The 17,080-nt window shown below is 57.8% G+C and overlaps 4 protein-coding genes across 4 annotated transcripts; 1 reads left to right on the plus strand and 3 right to left on the minus strand.

Annotated features, from left to right (window-relative positions):
* Positions 1 to 1,517: 1,517 nt before the first annotated feature.
* Positions 1,518 to 5,124, minus strand: KVR01_007869 (uncharacterized protein). Its single transcript, XM_044787211.1, has 2 exons — positions 4,026 to 5,124; positions 1,518 to 3,965 (listed from the first exon to the last, which is right to left on the minus strand). Exons 1-2 carry the CDS (start codon positions 4,857 to 4,859, stop codon positions 3,258 to 3,260), a joined length of 1,542 nt encoding a protein of 513 aa, XP_044642847.1. The 5' UTR covers positions 4,860 to 5,124; the 3' UTR covers positions 1,518 to 3,257.
* A 425-nt stretch (positions 5,125 to 5,549) lies between these two features.
* On the minus strand, positions 5,550 to 7,590 carry KVR01_008362 (uncharacterized protein; the record flags this gene model as incomplete). Its single annotated transcript, XM_044788937.1, has 2 exons — positions 5,550 to 6,589; positions 6,654 to 7,590. 2 exons carry the CDS (start codon positions 7,588 to 7,590, stop codon positions 5,550 to 5,552), a joined length of 1,977 nt encoding a protein of 658 aa, XP_044643340.1.
* Positions 7,591 to 11,901: 4,311 nt separating this feature from the next.
* KVR01_007976 (uncharacterized protein) lies at positions 11,902 to 17,066 on the minus strand. The gene is made up of 3 exons (XM_044790621.1): positions 14,410 to 17,066; positions 13,280 to 14,347; positions 11,902 to 13,198 (listed from the first exon to the last, which is right to left on the minus strand). Exons 1-3 carry the CDS (start codon positions 14,554 to 14,556, stop codon positions 12,158 to 12,160), a joined length of 2,256 nt encoding a protein of 751 aa, XP_044642954.1. The 5' UTR covers positions 14,557 to 17,066; the 3' UTR covers positions 11,902 to 12,157.
* Positions 15,322 to 16,974, plus strand: KVR01_008197 (uncharacterized protein; the record flags this gene model as incomplete). The annotated part of the gene is made up of 1 exon (XM_044794972.1): positions 15,322 to 16,974. One exon carries the CDS (start codon positions 15,322 to 15,324, stop codon positions 16,972 to 16,974), a length of 1,653 nt encoding a protein of 550 aa, XP_044643175.1.
* Positions 17,067 to 17,080: the final 14 nt, after the last annotated feature.

Consider the following 17,080-nt stretch of genomic DNA (forward strand, 5'->3'; position numbering starts at 1 on the left):
AACCATGCCGCCCAAAGACTTGGCGCACAAGGAGCAGGGGCCGGGTCTGGCATGTCATGGACTGGGGTCCGCGGCCGAGCTTGTTCTTTTCCCTGTTTGGGGGAGGGCGGGTTGCATTCCAGGAACAGGTGGAGACTGGATAATGATATGGCATACGGGGTCTGTACCTGTGCCTGTGTGGGTATGTAGGTATCTGCACATTACTGTGTACCTAGGTGACAAGTGTGCAGTGTGCAGTGTGCAGTGTGCACATGTACGGGCTGGCTGTACATCAATGATGTTACACACAACAAGCAACAAGTCAGTCCAAAGACGGTATACCGACAGGCACGACGGATAGCTTCCGCCGACCTGCGGGATGCATCGTCCGGGCCAGGCAAGCCTCCACAGCAACCCCCCAAGGTAAACCCAAATCCAATCCGACATACTTCAAATAGTTCAGGAGGCCCGGCCGGCTGTGCTCCGACGGGCCCACGCAATGCATCTCGAAAGCGAAGAGAAGACAGGCCGGAGGGACAGGGCCAAAATTGTGATCTGGCGGGCCTAGATTGTGTCCTATGTCGCTCGCTGGTTGCAACCTGCCTGGCCTGGTAAGGCAGCATGAGGGACCGACCCGTGCAGGCCGTGGCGGCCACGTTTCGCCTGTTACGGCCCTGGCTGCAACATCGGCTACGTGGAGGCTGGGGAGCACGGTGAAGAAGCAATCCTAATAAGCGTTGAGGGCTCGGGCGCCGGCAGCAAGCCGCAGACCAAACACCGGTGTGAAGATGCTTGACATGTTCCCCCCCGCGCCATGCCACGGTCGTACAGAGATCCCAGAGGTATTATCCCCCCGGGGTCCCAAGCAACCAACCCGAGCTTGTTCACCAAGACACTCGGTAGCGAGCCGGGACGGGGGGGATGATGCTGTTTCCGCCCGACTCGTCCGCAAATTGGGAGGCTTCCCGGGTGTGAAACGCCCCACGACCCGAAACATTCAAGATAGAGTGCATGGCTGAGTAGGACCGTGGGTACCCAGGGCTGCCAGGCCGATAGTTGTTGACTGCAGCGCGGGTAAGCACATGCTATATGCGCGTCTGCAATCTTGCTCGGGGGTTTTTGCTTCATCTACCGGTGACGTCCGCCAACAAAGCAAGCCCGACATGGCGGTGAGGAGAGCTTCGCCGTAGCAGGCGAGATCGATATCATTGTCATTGTTATTTGAGTTTATGCCAAACTTGGTTTCCCTCTTGGACACCTTGATGAGCAGGCCGAAACAGCGAGACAACACGAGGTCCAAACCGCACCAGTTGACCATGAGGAGCCTCGCGCGCGGCAAGATGGCACAGCGATGCTTTCCAATGCGGTGGGGACCCTTGTGACGGCGGCAAGTGGGCCAGCCAGGGCTGCGAGATGATGCTCTTGTCCCTGGAAAACTGCCGCTCGGCTCGTAACACAACATGCGCCCTCGACCGGGGTGACAGGAAGGGGAGAGCCCAAAAGGAGCGGGGGGGGGGGGGGGTAGGAGATGGGCCAAGGGGAAAAGGAAAGAATAATATAGGGGGAAAAGAAAAGAAAAGAAGAAAAAGAACAGGGCACATATACAGTACAACGGGCGACGCATATGCTCCAGCCTGCACTGCAGCGTTGGGGCCCGGATAGGCTGCGCTGCAATGACAACTGTCCTCGCTCGGCTGGGGCTCCGGGGCCCTCATCCATCGTCCTCCCTCGTCCGGCCTGCGAGCGAGCTGCGTCATGCGAGCTTGAATTGAGTTTACCGGGGCCCCGGGGGTCAAACACACGCAAACCATATGCAGGCATGGCTTGTCTGTGCAACACGCTACAGGCCAGAACCATGCAGAGATACATGGCGCTTCTCGGAGGGCCTGGCCGAGCCACCAGACAGCCAGAATGCAGGTGAGAGAGGTGAAGTTCCCTTCACCTGAAAATTCCATGCGCGCACGGACGCAAGGGTACCCTTCCTGCCTGTGTGTGGAGTAGTATTTTTCTTGTTTCTCTCCCTCTCCCTCTCCCACACCCTTTCCCTTGGCCCTCTCCCTCCGCGCTGGTCTGGTTGGGATCAGCCAGCCATCCCGAAGGTGACTTGGGTGATTATGCCGTGCAGGCGGCCGCGCAGGTGGCTGCTGTCACATGAGCAACAGGCCGGCAATTGTTGAGCTCCGATACAACGGCAGTCCGCCCTCGGCCCTCCGCCGTGTGCGGTGCCACACATGATTGAGACGGAGCCGCGCTGGCGACAATCAGCCGACGAGAAGAAGCAAAGATGACAACCGCGGGACCCCACCCACACAAATGTCAGATGCAGCCAGGGCACCAGGGCAGCAGGGCCCCGGGGTCGCGGTCCCACATCGCCCGTCACGCGGTCCGACAACACGCCACGCTGGAAACAGCCGTGCAGCCGTGACAGCTGGCCAACTGGCTCATCGTCCCCTTCACGAAAGGGGTGCCAAGTCCGAGCAGGGTTGGACTCGGCCCCGACGCGCCCTGGCCAGCCCCCGGCGCCTCGCTCACACAGAACACCGTACACTGCAGCACTCCGTACAACGGCTTTTCCACGCCGGCCGTATTCGGCTTATGTCGTGCGTCCGCGGTTGACCGCATCAGGCAGCTCCCGCCGGCCGGCCGATGACATACATGCACAACCACACTTGCAGCCGTTGAGCTCTCGCGCACGGTTGTGGGGTGGTCGCCACCAAAAGCCCCTGGCTGTGGCCCACCTCTCTGTCAGACTTGCATAGAGATGCTGTAAGGCTTAGACCAGTGACAGCCAGCTCCAATTCCCCCCGAACTGAGAACGGCATTTCAGGCCAAGACTGGCCGGGGTGCGCATCTCAGATCTCCTCTGGTGTGGTCGATAAATTGCGAGTGGCTGAGTTGGTTGCTTGCCGGCGGGTCGCACATCTGCAAGCTGTCATCAAGCTGTCGTTGTCTCAGGGACGCCTGCCGAGAAGAGTCAGGTCGGCCAGCAGGCTCGGAAAGGGGGGGGGGGGGCGAATTGAGGAATTGATCACTGCGCGCAGTTTATGCAAGCACCGATGACTTCAACCGCACTACCAAAGGTGATGGCGGCCACCGGAAGTGGATGAGATTCAACTCGGCCGACTTTATCCCCATTTCACAGCAACCCATATACATATATATCAAAAGGCACACGCGCCCGTCTCCAACCAAAAAAACGCCATGCCCAAAAAACCGTTTCCTTTCTTCCTACCTCTTCAGTCATCATGCCGTGTGAAAATAACATCACGCCCAATTCTTTAAGCTGACATCGCTGCCACCAAGAGCGTGAGGCCGACACCCCAACTCACACTCCTCCACCAACTCGGCGGGGCCAGTGCACCCGCCGCACTGCCCAGGCCGTAGGGGCCCTGCAGCTGGAAGGTGACGTTCTGGACCACGCTCGCGTTGTAGCAGTTCCCGTTGACGATGTCCAGGTTGGTCAGGTCGTCCGGCACGTTGAAGAACATGTACTGGCTCTGGTTCAGGCCGTTGAATCCCTTGGTGTTGTATGGGAACAGGTCGCTGTCATCCGTAGAGCTCGTGTTGCGGAGGAAGATGCACTGGACCTGGCCGGGGTAGGTGGACACCAGCTCAGGATAGTCGGACATGACATCCGAGTTGGACGTGTCGCCCACCAGGATGAACTTGCGCTGCGGGAAGGTCTGGAAGATCTTGTCGAGGAGGAACTTGCGGATCGATAGCGTCGCTGACACATCGCTGAAGTTAAGCGGGCGGGTGTCGAAGGAGCCCAGCGGGTAGGTCTTGTAGATAAAGTCCATATAATTCTTGGTCACCTGCTCTGGGGTTGTGGTGAGGTAGTGGAAGTGCAGGTTCTGGATGGACTTTGACCAGTTGGCATAGATCTCAGGCATGTTCTCCCAGGGTGTGAATGGGCGGGCGAACGAGTTGAGAAGACCCTCCTTCGGGTCGTAGATCTTGGTGACACGGAGGATGTCGTCAATGTCCTAATATGTGTCTGTCAGCATGTGCGAACTGGTATATTTGCTGCCGGGATACGAGCATACCGAAATAATGGTGATGCCGGTCGGTGGGACGAGGTAGGCTGTCGCGTTGCCCGTGGTCTCGGCCCCACGGACCCAGAGATCGAGCACCTGCAGCCGATCCGTCTCGTTGCCGGGCACCAGGTGGCCGCCGTTGGGCCCGGTGGTGTTCTGAAGGATTACAAAGCTGTCAAAGTCACCCTGCTCCGTGGTGTTGAAGGGCATGGTGATGTTCTGCGCCCCACCAGCTGCGTTGATGGCACCACTGTCGGTGTTGGGGTCAACAGACGCGTCATTGACAATGTCGATGATGACCTGCTCGTCGTCCTGCTGGACGATGAAGATCTCGCTGGTGAGGTTCCGGGCCTGGTTCTGCTGGTCCTCGGGGAGGTCCTCGATGTCGACGTCGATGAGGAAAACATTGGCCAGGTCGTTGAGCTTCTCGCGCGAGATGTTGGGCTGCTTGAAGATGTTTCCGTGGATCCTCATGTTCCAGCCCTGGTCGGTCCAGTTGGCGTACGGCGGCACATTGAGGGCTTGTGTCGGTGAGGCATCGAGGTCGCCCGAGGAGATGCCCAGGCTGGACTCGACAGCTGTGCCTGTTGGCAGGTCATTGAAGAACTGGGGCACGCCCGAGGCCACAAAGCTGGAGACGCCTGAGCCGAGGGACGAGAAGACCGAGTTCAGGTAGCCACCAAAGTCGATGTCACGCCCCTGGAGGCGCTCAAGGGCTCGGCGGTCGAGAGATGGCGGAGGGGTGATCATGGGGTGGGCTGCTGCCACGGGATTCGGGGCTGCTGCTGCCAATTGCGCGCACGCGAGCATGGCCCCGAGGAGGGAAGCCCTAGAGAGCGCCATGTTGATGCCGAGGCGGAAGCTATGGCTGAAAGAAGAGAAGGCAGAGGAGAGGAATGTGCTGACGGTCGGCACGACGATCACGAAGCCGGATCACCGCAGGGCAGGATCATTGATGGGGGAGTCGAGAGGATGTGCCGTCCAGGCTGAAATGCAGTGTTGGCTGTGGGTCCCGTCTCCCTTTTTCTCTGGGGCTGGGCCCGGCTTTGCACAGCGCAGCCAGGTTAAACTAGAGCGGGCGACGGCTAGGCTGCTAGGCTGGTGTTGTCATGGTGGTGTTGTGTTTCAAGCTTGGTTGAAGCTTAACTCCCCTGCGGACGGCATGACGTCAACTGCCCCTTCTGGATCTCGGCAAGCCCAATCCCGTCTCCTCATTCGTCGGCGCCATCTCTAGCGGCACCTCCCCCAGCGGCCAAACCAAGGAAGCACGGTAGCGTCGCATCCAAGGGCTGGACCAAGGATTCGAGGCTGAATTCCCTCGTTCGTCTGCTTATTACCTAGGTAGCCAATTACAGTAGCCTCCACTAGGGCCGTCGCAGTGTGTTTTGCATCTTGTGTGTGTGGTCGTTGTCTGTATTGTATTGTATTATATTGTCTTGTGTATACCACGTAACTACTCAAGTACATAACTGTGTCCCTTCTGCGAGCTCGTCTATCCATTTACTCTTGTGCGCTTCCTATTTTATGGCGCCTCTAAACACCACCCTGGCCCGGCAAGGCCCTCGCCCGTGACGGGCGGATCGAATCGTTGTAGTATCTAGGCCAGCCATACCCCGGATCCTCGGCGGAGGCCTCCTCTATCGGGGCGGCGTAACCCAGGAAAGACCTCGGGTGAGGTGCGTGTGTCAGAAACAGCACAATCACAAATGTCAAGGTCATCATAGGCAGCGGCCACGGCGTGTCGAAGAAGCTGTGCAGGCTCGACGTGTTGGTGGACAGCAGGGTGACAAACATGAGCGCCAGCCCGAGCACGCCAATAAATACAGACCGGAGTATGTTGAACGGCGTCCACCCCTCCCTCTTGGAGGCTGCGTGGAGGAGCACCAGGAGGATCACCAGCGTACCGGCCGCTAGGAATGCATAGACAAAGACGAGGTTGAACATGCGCGTCGTCACCTCGAACGCCTCTTTCTGAGCCCCCAAGGCATCTGTTATCCCGCTTGGCTCCCTTTCGAGGGGCTCAAGCTCGAAATTGCTGAAGATTGTGTCTATGGTGGCTGAGAAGAGCTCCACTAGGTCATCCTCGAACTCGCGGAGTGACTCTCTCAGTGCTTCGCTGGGTGAGAACGACGCATTCACGCCGCCACCCTTGTTTGAAAGCTCGTTCCAGAGCTCTTGGGGCAGGACCGACACATTCCGCAGCGTTTCCGCGATGCCATCAGTCGCCAAGGCTCCATCCTCCTGCGCCGGGTATGTCTCATAGAATCTCGTGACAGTCTCATTCAGCTTAGATGCGACCTGCTGACTCGTTGGGACCTCCGGCAGGACTGAGATTATGTTGAAAATGTCGGCCGCAGACTGCCTGATCAGCTCCAGTAACCTCCACCAGATGATAAACTGATTCATGGCTTCCATCACCAGGAGCAGGGCGAAATGAAAGGGCAGATGGAGTAGAGCCCAGGCAGTCTGGGGCCACGAGGTCATCCTGTTGGGATGCATCCAGTCGAAGTAGATCTGGAAAATCAGGTACACCATGGCGATGCCGGACATGAAAATGAACAACATCTGAGGGCCTGGACAGATTGGAGGCGTCGCGGTCAGCACGATGATTGTTCTACCCGTGGGAGGATGACTTACTCCATGACATCCAGCTGTTCTGGGAGTTACGCTCGATACTCGTCAGGTCGCGGGCCAGATTGATGACACCCTCTCCCAGCACGACGAGCGTAAGCTGGCTAAGCCTCTCGGGCAGGTGACTGCCCTCAAAGCTGACCACACGAGACATCATGGCGACAATGAGATTCGCCACAATCTCAAGCGTGGACACTACCATCCAGGCAACGTAAGCCGGACTGTTCTCGTTGACAAAGAAGGCCGCCGACACTAAAGCGTACAGGCTGGCGGCAAGGATGTGCGTGGCGAGGACCACGACGAGTCCAGTGCGTCCCTGTAAGAAATACCTAGTCTGCCAGAGCACAATCCCGTATTGGCCCGCCAGAACCAGCCTGGAAAACGAGAGGACGAGGGAAAGTGAGGCAAAGACACCGCGAGTCTGCTCGGAGGGGTTGAAAAAGGGTGCGGCCTGTACAAAGACAAGGAGGACACCGAGCTGGACCGCCCTGGTGAGCCGCTCGACGACACTGTCCTCGAGGAAGCGGACGTCGTAAATCACAACCAGGAACCATGTTGTCCACAGCAAGAAGATATACTGCAGGAACGAAGCCAGCTCGTCCCGGGTGGTGATCTCGTGCGCCGACGTGAAGACATTGAGGGTGGCGACCACCCAGAGATCGTAGAATAGCTCAAGGATGGACGAAGTCTCGCGCTTCCTGAACCTGGGCTGCTCGTACGTGATTGTCACACTACTCTCTGGGCGGATGCTCGATTTGTCGTCATCGCTGGCGGTGGCTGACTTGGGCGTCTCGTTCTCGTCTAGCCGGCTGCCCAGCCAGCTGATCTTGTTGGCACGGAACTGGACGACGCTCTGCCGAACGCGCTGGATGCGGGTGCTTCCAGGGTTGCTGGGGACCTGAAGTCGCAGATCTCCCCTGGAGCCCTTGAGGTCCTCGGTCATCTTTTCACCGTGGGGTATAAACTAACATGAGGTGGGCGTTCAAGAGGGTGAGGCAATGAATGTTGGCTTGGGTGGGTTGGCTGCTGACGGGAGTGGATGGGTCTTTAGGGGTTCTCTTTGAGGACGACAGGTTCCCCTAAGCCCGGCTCATCGCTGATCACCATCAACCGAGCATTGAATTTACACCCAATCCGTCTCAACATCGATCGGCGCACACCTGGGCAGCTGTAGCATGCGTATATATCTGCCGGTGGGGCCGGACTGTCAGCTGAGCCACACAGTCGAATATGGAACACGCAAGCTAACTTACTTACTTGTGTAAGCTTTTGCAGGCAAAGAGTCAGCTTTTGAAAAGTTGCGGCAGGCTTGGCAAAGTCAAGTTGATAAGGCTCGCAGAATAAAGTGTTCGGCTAGGGGACACGCCGTGAAGGCTGGGCTGTGCCGCTGGGGGTTTTCACAAGCAAATTCATGGCAAGATCAGCAGTAATGGGTGGGTCGCATCAACCGGCAGTGAACCGTTGGCGACGGCCCGCAAAGTTCTTGGGTTGGGATGTTTCAACCCATGATTGGGATGCGGGCGAGAGTCAGCGTGGGGGTCCACACCAGCAGCGGCATGGAGGCTCGTTTGCTGGCAGACGGCATGATGAGTTTGCATGAGCACACCCTCAGCGGTTTCAAGGCCAGATGCGCCGAAAGCTTGACCGCTGTAAGGCGGGAATAGGGATGGGTCTCTGCGAATAGGACGCGCCCCCTTTTCGTCCCATCTAGGGGCACAAAGCTTGTTTCCACGAGACTCAGCCGCGCGTGGATGCTCCGGAGAATTGTTCCACTTTTCAAGGACAACGTAGCAATGGGCACACGGGAGCTAAAAAGGGTCTCGAAATTGTACATGTGTCCCCGTCGACGGGGTGCTATACTATGTAGTATGCCACCTGGGCAGCACAACACTGGGCGGCTAACCAATAGCAGACCCACTTTCTGTTTACTCGCGGACGACACTCAGCCCCTGGCGAGATGAGTGTATTCTTCAAGTGTTGGTCACATTTTTGGGCACTGGCCAAGATCTTCTCAACGTTGCTTTGAATTGGTTGCATAACAGGAAAGCTGTTCAATTGTATCATCCCGAGTGGAGGTGATTGTCCGATGTTCGCCACCCTATCTTGACCACAGATCAATCACTGTATCATAAAATTTGGCGGGCCAGTCTGCTACCGGTTTCAATGTGCTGAGTCAACCACAAGCTTCCCCGAGCTGGAATGTTGTGTTTGTGCATAGTAAGGATTCAGCCGTCCGGAACGGCCGTGCTCGAGTCCGCTGGTCCGAGGGTAATTGAAATCAGGATCAGCCCGACTTTTACTCAGTTCGTTTTTTATGCAAGCGTTCTGTGTCTCGAACGAAGCGGAAACCTCGTGCACCTGGTACTCGTGTAATCCACAATGGCTCGTATCCAGGCGAGGAGAGATTTGAACCAAGAAAGTTTTAGGCCTTATGTGCATTAAACTCACCCATACATACTGCGCAATTAGATCGCATTGAATTAGGCATCACCTCCTGTGCATGATTTCACCTGTGTTATCAATTGTGTGTCGAAGGTTTTTCGCCTATACACCAGAAAGGCAGCCTCTGTTGTATTTTGATCCGCGTTTTCGAGTGACAGAGACTTCTTTGACGCCCAGGCAATTCCTGCAGCCCTCCGCCCACGAGTCGTATCGTGAGAGGTTGGCCCATCGCTGTGTTTTGAACCGGCAGATATATCAGTTATCTTCCACAACGATCTCATCGCGGTCCAGCTGAGAGATGAAACAGAACCGTGACTCGATGTACTCTCGGGCGCTAGACCTGCTCTTGACAAACGTCAGGGCACCGGAACGCCCTGCGCTGGGATCAGTGCTGCAGTCTCAAGTCGTGTTCCAGAGATACATATGAACGTCTATAAGCTCTGTGCCGAACCTTGTTCGAAAAATTCTCATTCGGTGATGAATATTAGGACTATCACAAACTCCCATAGCCAGGACGGTACCTGCCTAGGTAACTCGGAACCCAGTGTTCAAGCCCCCGTAGTCCATTTTGCATTCAAATTCCAATTGAGGAAATACCTATGCAAGAAGTAGCACAAGGAATGTTTTCCAACATGGGAGTACTTGTTCCCAAGAAAATACCAATTGACAGCATACAAGTTATAGGCGGTCTGTTCACTCGGCTCGGCCAAGTAAGTGTATCACACTCTTGCGCCCCCATCAGTATCTGATCCGCCAGAGACTCCTAGAATGGGTTTCACCAGTCAGAACATTGAATGAATGAAAACTGGCGCTTGAGATTTTGCGAGTAAGGCGAGCCAGCCCGCCCCAAGACGGCTAAATCTCGAGGGTCAGCGCTGGTGTCTGCAAACCTCTCCCAACACCTCTGTTCATTGACACCAGCACGTGTGGACCGCAAGTCGTTATGCCAGGCTAGATTAAATGTTTCCGTCTCCTAAATTATGCCGTGGTCTTGCCTTCCACTTCTTCGTTGCCGCGTTCACTGTGGGACAAGTGGTGATATATCCCAGTAACGGAGGCAACATGCCGAGTGCCTTGTTGCGGAGGCCTTGTGGCTTCTGCAGATACTTAAACAGCTTACCGCTACCAGGTCGTACTCAGCAAATGCCTGCCACACTGAGCAATGAAGCAACGTACACTCTATGCCCTATCTTACGTATGTGTGGCCCAATTCAACACTGATTAGAATGTTATTTTACTACTTCATTAGCTGGGAGCAAGCGCCCGGCCATTGTCACTATCGTCGCAAGCTGTGGGGCTCGGCGCCCTCAGCTCAACTTCGGCCTACCACCTCCCATTGGCTGAGGAAGGTGGTTTCTTTGTTGTCGAGCAAGTTCTGTTTACAAAGCACATTATAGTAGTACTCCTGAGGATGAGGCCATCATATATCATGTTTGAAGTAATTGTACACAATCGACAGCTCATGGCTGGCCTCTTGAGCAAGCCCAGCATGACGAAAACAAAGACAATGACAACTGATGTTGTCTTTTGAACACTCACTGCTATCTTCATTTTACGTTCTTCAGTTCAATGATCTTTGAGACTTTATCAATGCTTAAAAGTGACCTGTCTGGCCTTGACATGGACGGAATAAAATTAAACTTATTTAATTATTGGCAAGACAGGCGAATCACAATGTGACTATATATTCAAGGAGACGGACGAGCCGCACTTGCTTGGACTGACGTGCTCACCTGCTTCCAACGACTTTTCCTTTTCAATATCACCTTGAACCACGTCTTTCCACCGAAAAGAAATTTCAAAAGAAGCTCAGGCACACTTGCCTCTATCAACCGAAACTGCTATCGGCTCACTCTGAGCTTCTCTCAATTGTCCTTGAATTGATTCACCATGGACAGGGAGAGGATCAAGGTGTGGTGTATTGAATACAAAGAGGAAACTAATACTGTGATTGAGTTCCTCAAAGAAAAGGCAGAGGAAACCGAATGCCCGGATGAGTGGTTAGAAGCCCCTAGTGATAACCTCGGGAGACGTCAACATGTCCTGAAACTCTCTAACCTTGAACCTGTCGCCAAATATCTAAAACGACAGGGCAATTTCTCGGTCCCAACACCTATCAATAGAGCTTTGCACAGGGCTATTAAGCTGAGAAAGAAATGCAATAGCATTTACGAGAGGGGAGGTGATAAAAGCCCCGCAACAGAGGACAAAAACCAGAGGCACAAGCATTTTATCGAGGTTCTCCAGAATATCAAGGCTATTCTGCTCCCGTAATTGGCGTCAAAGCCAGCTCATGAGACTATTGCAAAGCAGGCAGTATGTGCAACGAGCGATGTTAGTCCGGGCGAAAAGGTTGTTTCCAACGACGACGTCGTTACTTGCAACTCACTCTATCCCTCAAGACTTGCCTAAGTATCGCCAGCCGTCATCTCGCCATGTCTTAGGCGCCTTGGTACGTACCCTGGATATGTTTACTGTTCTACCCCTGCCCCACTTTGGGAACTTGAAGCCGGGTTGTCTTTGGATTACGAGCGGAGAGCTTTTTGTGCTAGAACGAATTTGTCCTACCTAGGTAGAGCTGGCTTCATTACCTCTTGTCTGGTTGCGCTATTATTACCCTAGGGTAACTTCTCCGCACAGCCCTTTTACCTTGGCCTAGTGAGCAGGTGGAGGAACACCCAAGAACAAGTTCGATGGGATGGACACATAAATGCATTGATGCACATGTATCAATATAATGGTGTTTTGCAGCAGTGGGCGTTTCTAGCTGTAATGCAACCTCGCTTAGGGTACACAAGCATTAATTAGTGATATTTTGTCAGAAAGTACCGGCCGGCTCTTGCTAGCTTCCTGCAGTAATTGCGATGCTCAGATTTGACTGTAGATCACGACGAGGACTCTTTACTACTAAAGCGCATAAGCCACAAGTGAAAAGGTTCTCACGCAGAAGTTCAAGTTCTAAACCTCAAGTGCTCTGAATCATTCAAACCAAGTCTCAACTTCCTCAGGATGGGCACATCTGCAGCTCATACCCAACGACAAACGAATCGGTAGCGCCCTTGTCGCACCTACACATAGCGAATGATAAATTCGGGAGAGTCATACCGGTCCCAGCTCTCCGTCAGGGCCCGATCCGCAGATATCTTGAGCGCGAAGATAGTTAGCCGGTACCGCCCTGCCGGCGCCCATGAGCCATCGGCCAGGCTGCCGTCCCAGGGACTCATCCAGCCGATGGGCCGGTGGTACGTGAGTGGATAGCCAGCGACGTTTCCGAGGGTGACGACCCCGAGGCCGTTGTCCACGGCGCCGGGCGTGCTAGAATCGAGGGGCACTGCCTCGATGCGGACCTCGGCGCTGCCCAAAACTAACCATACGAATTGGTCGGGGAGGGCACCGGGCGGCAAGACCGAGTCGGACGTGTTGAAAGTCGGCTGGGCCCAGTCCGGGTGGGCGGCCGGGGCGGGCAACTGGAAGGTGGTGTTCGCAGGGACCTCGGGGTTGGTCGGGTCGTCACTGCGGCTGAGGGAGAGGCGCTGGGAGGCGAGTACAGTCGCGTTCCTCATGGAGCCCGCGACGCCAATGTACGGCAGTGAGAGGGCTATGTCGCCGTCTCCGTTTGTGCCGTCGAGGACGACCCAGCCGGAGTATATGGGCAGGGAGGCGGCGTCCAGTCCCTTTGGAGGCACGACGCTTATGTGGACCTCGGCGGTGTCGTTGGGCTCGAGGGTAAAAGAGGCTGGCTCGAAGGTCAGTGCCGCGTACACGGGGTTCACTTCTGGGGAGCTGCTGCGGTATATGTCGAAAAGAGTGGTGGCTGTGAGCGCAGGGACGTGTGACAGGTTGTACGTTGCCGGAGTGTCACCGACATTGGTGACGGCGAAAGAGGCCTCGGAAACGAGGTTGTCGGTGTCATTGAATGAGAGGCTGGCGACGTTGAGTACAGACGTCGCATAGGCGGCATCGAAGGCCTGGACCATACCGGCGCCCTGCTGGGGCACTGGACCAAGGGCTAGCTCGCTGTTGGCCTCGCCGTAGTTCTGTGACTTGGCCGGCTTCGCCGTCGACGCGAGAAGCCTCTTGATCAGGTCAGGATCCCTCGTCCCTCGAGCCTAATCAACGCCGTCAGGATACGAGAAGACGAGACAGATATCGGGCAGCTCTCAAGTCGAGCCGAGGCGGGCACCACGTACCTGAGACACTAGGGAGACGATACTTGCCACCAGAGGCGTGGCCATGGATGTGCCCGAGGCGACGGCGTATGAGCCGAGGGCCACCGGCCAGGTGCTGAGGATGTCGCCACCGGGTGAGCCGAAGCTCGGAGCCAACTTGAGCTCAAAGGTAGGGCCCCAGCTGGTGAATGCAGACACGCGGCCGGGGCTGTCCGACGCGTCGCTCTGGTACGACGAGATAGACATGACGCCATCGCCGGTGCTGGGAGAGCTGATCCCAAAGAGGCCCTCAGTACCACCCACCTCGTTGCCAGCAGCAAAAGTGCAGGGCACACCGGCGTCTACAATCCTGGCGACAGCAACGGCAAAGGCATCGCCGGCCCAGCCGTTGGCGCCGCCGACGGAGCCTGTGATGATATCAGACCCATCCTCAAAAGCCTGGATGGCGGCTGCCAGGAGTATATCCCCTGTGGTGACCCCAGGACACCCGAAGGTGCGGTACATGCCGAGCTTCACGCCAGGAGAGGCGCCGGTGAAGCCCATTGGGTTCTCGGCGGCTGCGATGATGCCAGCCACGTGCGTGCCATGGCCCTGGCAGTCGTCGAATGGATCGGCGTCGGGGATGGGGGCGCTGGTGCCATCAAAGGTGTCCCCGACGAGGTCTGCCCCGTACTCAACCAGACAGCCGGGTCCAAAGCAGCCTCCGAGGGCAGGGTGGGTGTAGTCGATGCCCGTGTCCACAATACCGATGCGGAAGCCCTCGCCGGTAAAGCCCTTGGCGCGGAGCTTGTCGACCTGGGTCAGGACATGAGGGGGCCAGGAGTCTGTGGAATTGGCCTGGCGCTTATACTTGGATGGGGCGCTGTCGTTGCCGGTCCAGGTGAGGCCCAGGTCGGGGACGCGAATCAGGGGCACCGGCCACAGCTGCTTGACCTGGGGCAGGGCGGCGATCCTGTGGGCGGCTTCCTCGCCAGGGCCATGGACCTGAAAGGACACGCCCCTGAAGACCTTGGACTGGAGTTTCACGCGCTGGGAGACGCGAGAAACACCTGCTTCAGCCTCGATCTGGCTCAAGAGGGCGGTGGCATCCTGCATTGGGTCAGTCCAAGATTGGCCTCCAACAAAGGCGGCCACACCGGTATAGACGGTACCTGGTCGTCGGCGAGTTCGGCAATATATGCGCCGGGGACGTTTGTGGGCTCAAGACTGGGCGCAGTGTCGTCTCGTCTGGCAGTGGAGGCGCAGGCGATGGTGATGAGGCCGGCCAAGGCGGCAAGAGAGGCCCTCCAGGCGACCATGATGCAGTGAGCTGTGTGGTTTCCCCGGCAAGCAGAGCCTCACAGTCCAGGGCCTTGAGGAGGACATTGTTCCTGCATACCAGGCCACCCTATGCCAACCTTATATAGAAGCGGCAGGCTCACGGGGTGATGAGGCCCAGGGGCCATCTTAATCGGGGCACTTTCCGGAGGACATGGCCGTCCAGGTTCAAAGGTTGCATCGGATGGCAGCAAGGCCAGATGCGACATGGAAGCCGGATAAGACAGCCTGCAGTATTGCATGGGGACGAGATAGGGAAGCGTCCGTGCTGTGGCGGCAAGCTGGACATGCATACATGGTGTGTACGAGTTGGGAACTTGGAAAGTCAACAACGGGCCGAGGGGTTGAGAAGGGAAGGTGGTATTAGGTGGTTGTCGGTCCGTCGCCAACACACTTGGCACTTATCACCGAGGTGGGCTGTTGACAAACGCAACCCTGGGGCCCCAGGGCCCCAGACTCTCCAGGTGGGACCCCAACCCCTGTCCAGGACCCCAAGCATCCCGGCCGAGGGGAAGCTCTGAGCTCTGACCTAATTTTCTCACATCTGCTGCCATCTGCTGCGACAGCATCCCGCAACATCCCGCAATCATCACCAGATTTCTGCTCCTTCTCCCGAGGGCCCTGCTTTATAAATCGGGACAGCCCAAAGAAGGAAAAAAAGGGAAAGAGAGGGAGGGAAGAAGGGCGAGAGCACACAAGCCCATCCTCAACCTCATCCTCAACCTCAACTTTAACCTCATGACACCATGAGGACTGCCCGGCGGGGATTCACATGCCTGCGATGCCGCCTCTCGCAGTCGCAGCCGCAGTCGCAGCCGCAGCCACAGGCCCGGCTCAACCTCAACTACACACACCCGCGCAGGCCACTGCACTCGTCGTCGCGCCTGCGCTCTCCCGAGCAGTCCCTCGCCGCCGGCAGGCCCACCATTGCGCCCAAGCCCACCGTCGACATCAAGCACATCCGCCAGAACCCGGCCCTGTACGAGCAGACATGCATCGAGCGCAACTACAACGCCCAGGCCGCCTACCCCGCCCGCATCGTCCGGCTGCACGACCAGTGGCAGTCTCGCCAGCGCGACGGCCGCGCCCTGCGTGAGCGCTCCAACCTGCTGCGCCGCCACATCGCCAACCCTTCGTCCGTGAGCCCCGACCAGGACCAGGACCAGGACACCGCCGCCGCCACCCGCGACGGGCTGCTGGACGAGGCCCGCCGCCTCAAGCAGCAGCTCGCCTCCATCGAGCAGGACGAGCTCCGCCTGCAGGCCGAGATCCAGGCCCTCGCCCTCGCCCTGCCCAACCTCACCGGCCCGGACGCCCCGCGCGGCGACCGGCCAGCCGTGCTGAGCTACATCAACGACCACCCGGAGCCCCACCCCAGCTCCTCCGACCGCGTCTGGCGCTCTCACGTCCACATCGGCTCCGAGCTGGGCATCCTCGACTTTGCCGGCGCCGCCACCAGCTCCGGCTGGGGCTGGTACTACCTGCTGGGCGACGGCGCCCAGCTCGAGCACGCCCTCGTCAGCTACGCCCTCGACACCGCCCGCCGCTACGGCTGGGCCCAGGTCAGCCCGCCCTCGGTCGTCTACAGCCACATCGCCTCCGCCTGCGGCTTCATGCCCCGCGACCAGAACGGCGAGACCCAGGTCTACACCCTGAGCCAGAGCCCCCGCGACAGGGACAAGGGCCGCCCCGAGCTCAGCCTCGCCGCCACCGCCGAGATCCCCCTGGCCGGCATGCGCGCCGACTCGGTCCTCGACGAGGCCGACCTCCCCAGCCGCCGTGCCGCCGTCAGCCGCTGCTACCGCGCCGAGGCCGGCGCCCGCGGCGCCGACACCAAGGGCCTGTACCGCGTGCACGAGTTCACAAAGGTCGAGCTGTTCGCCTGGACCCCGCCTGACCCGGACGCCGCCGCAGAGGTCTTTGATGAGATGCTCGACATGCAGACCGAGATCCTCGGCTCCCTGGGCCTGCACTGCCGCATCCTCGAGATGCCCACCGCCGACCTGGGCGCCAGCGCCGCCCGCAAGAACGACATCGAGGCCTGGTTCCCCTCGCGTGCCCGCCGCGACACCTCGTCCGCTGCTGGCAAACAAGGCGTCGCCGCGTCGGTCGACGGCGCCCACGACGAGGAGGAGGGCTGGGGCGAGGTCACGTCCGCCAGCATCTGTACCGACTACCAGACGCGTCGGCTGGCCACCAGGGTCCGCATTGGCGGCTCCAGCGGCAAGATGACCTACCCCTGGACCGTCAACGGGACGGCGCTTGCCGTCCCCAGGGTGCTCGCCGCCATACTGGAAACCGGCTGGGACGAAGGCAGCATGACTGTCACAATACCCGAGGTCTTGCGGCCATGGATGGACGGCAAGGAGACCATCAGCCCAAAGACTCGTACGCGCTAGTCACGCAGGCTTGCACGCTCAGACTTTGGAGATGGGGCGTGTGAGTTAGGAGCATATATATGCCCGGGGTACAAGGCACGACCGAAGCAAAAAGGGGAGAAAGGCC

Source organism: Diaporthe batatas, assembly GCF_019321695.1.
Source record: "Diaporthe batatas strain CRI 302-4 chromosome Unknown Contig00009, whole genome shotgun sequence".
NCBI classification, from domain to species: Eukaryota; Fungi; Ascomycota; class Sordariomycetes; order Diaporthales; family Diaporthaceae; genus Diaporthe; species Diaporthe batatas.

Bases quoted from the DNA above. Each gene is read 5' to 3' on its own strand.
- KVR01_007976 (XM_044790621.1), bottom strand. From the start codon at position 14,556: ATGGTCGCCTGGAGGGCCTCTCTTGCCGCCTTGGCCGGCCTCATCACC. The intron at 14,348-14,409 runs GTACCGTCTATA...GACCCAATGCAG, and splicing joins CCGAACTCGCCGACGACCAG to GATGCCACCGCCCTCTTGAG. The intron at 13,199-13,279 runs GTACGTGGTGCC...GGCGTTGATTAG, and splicing joins TCGTCTCCCTAGTGTCTCAG to GCTCGAGGGACGAGGGATCC.
- KVR01_007869 (XM_044787211.1), bottom strand. From the start codon at position 4,859: ATGGCGCTCTCTAGGGCTTCCCTCCTCGGGGCCATGCTCGCGTGCGCG. The intron at 3,966-4,025 runs GTATGCTCGTAT...GACACATATTAG, and splicing joins CCGGCATCACCATTATTTCG to GACATTGACGACATCCTCCG.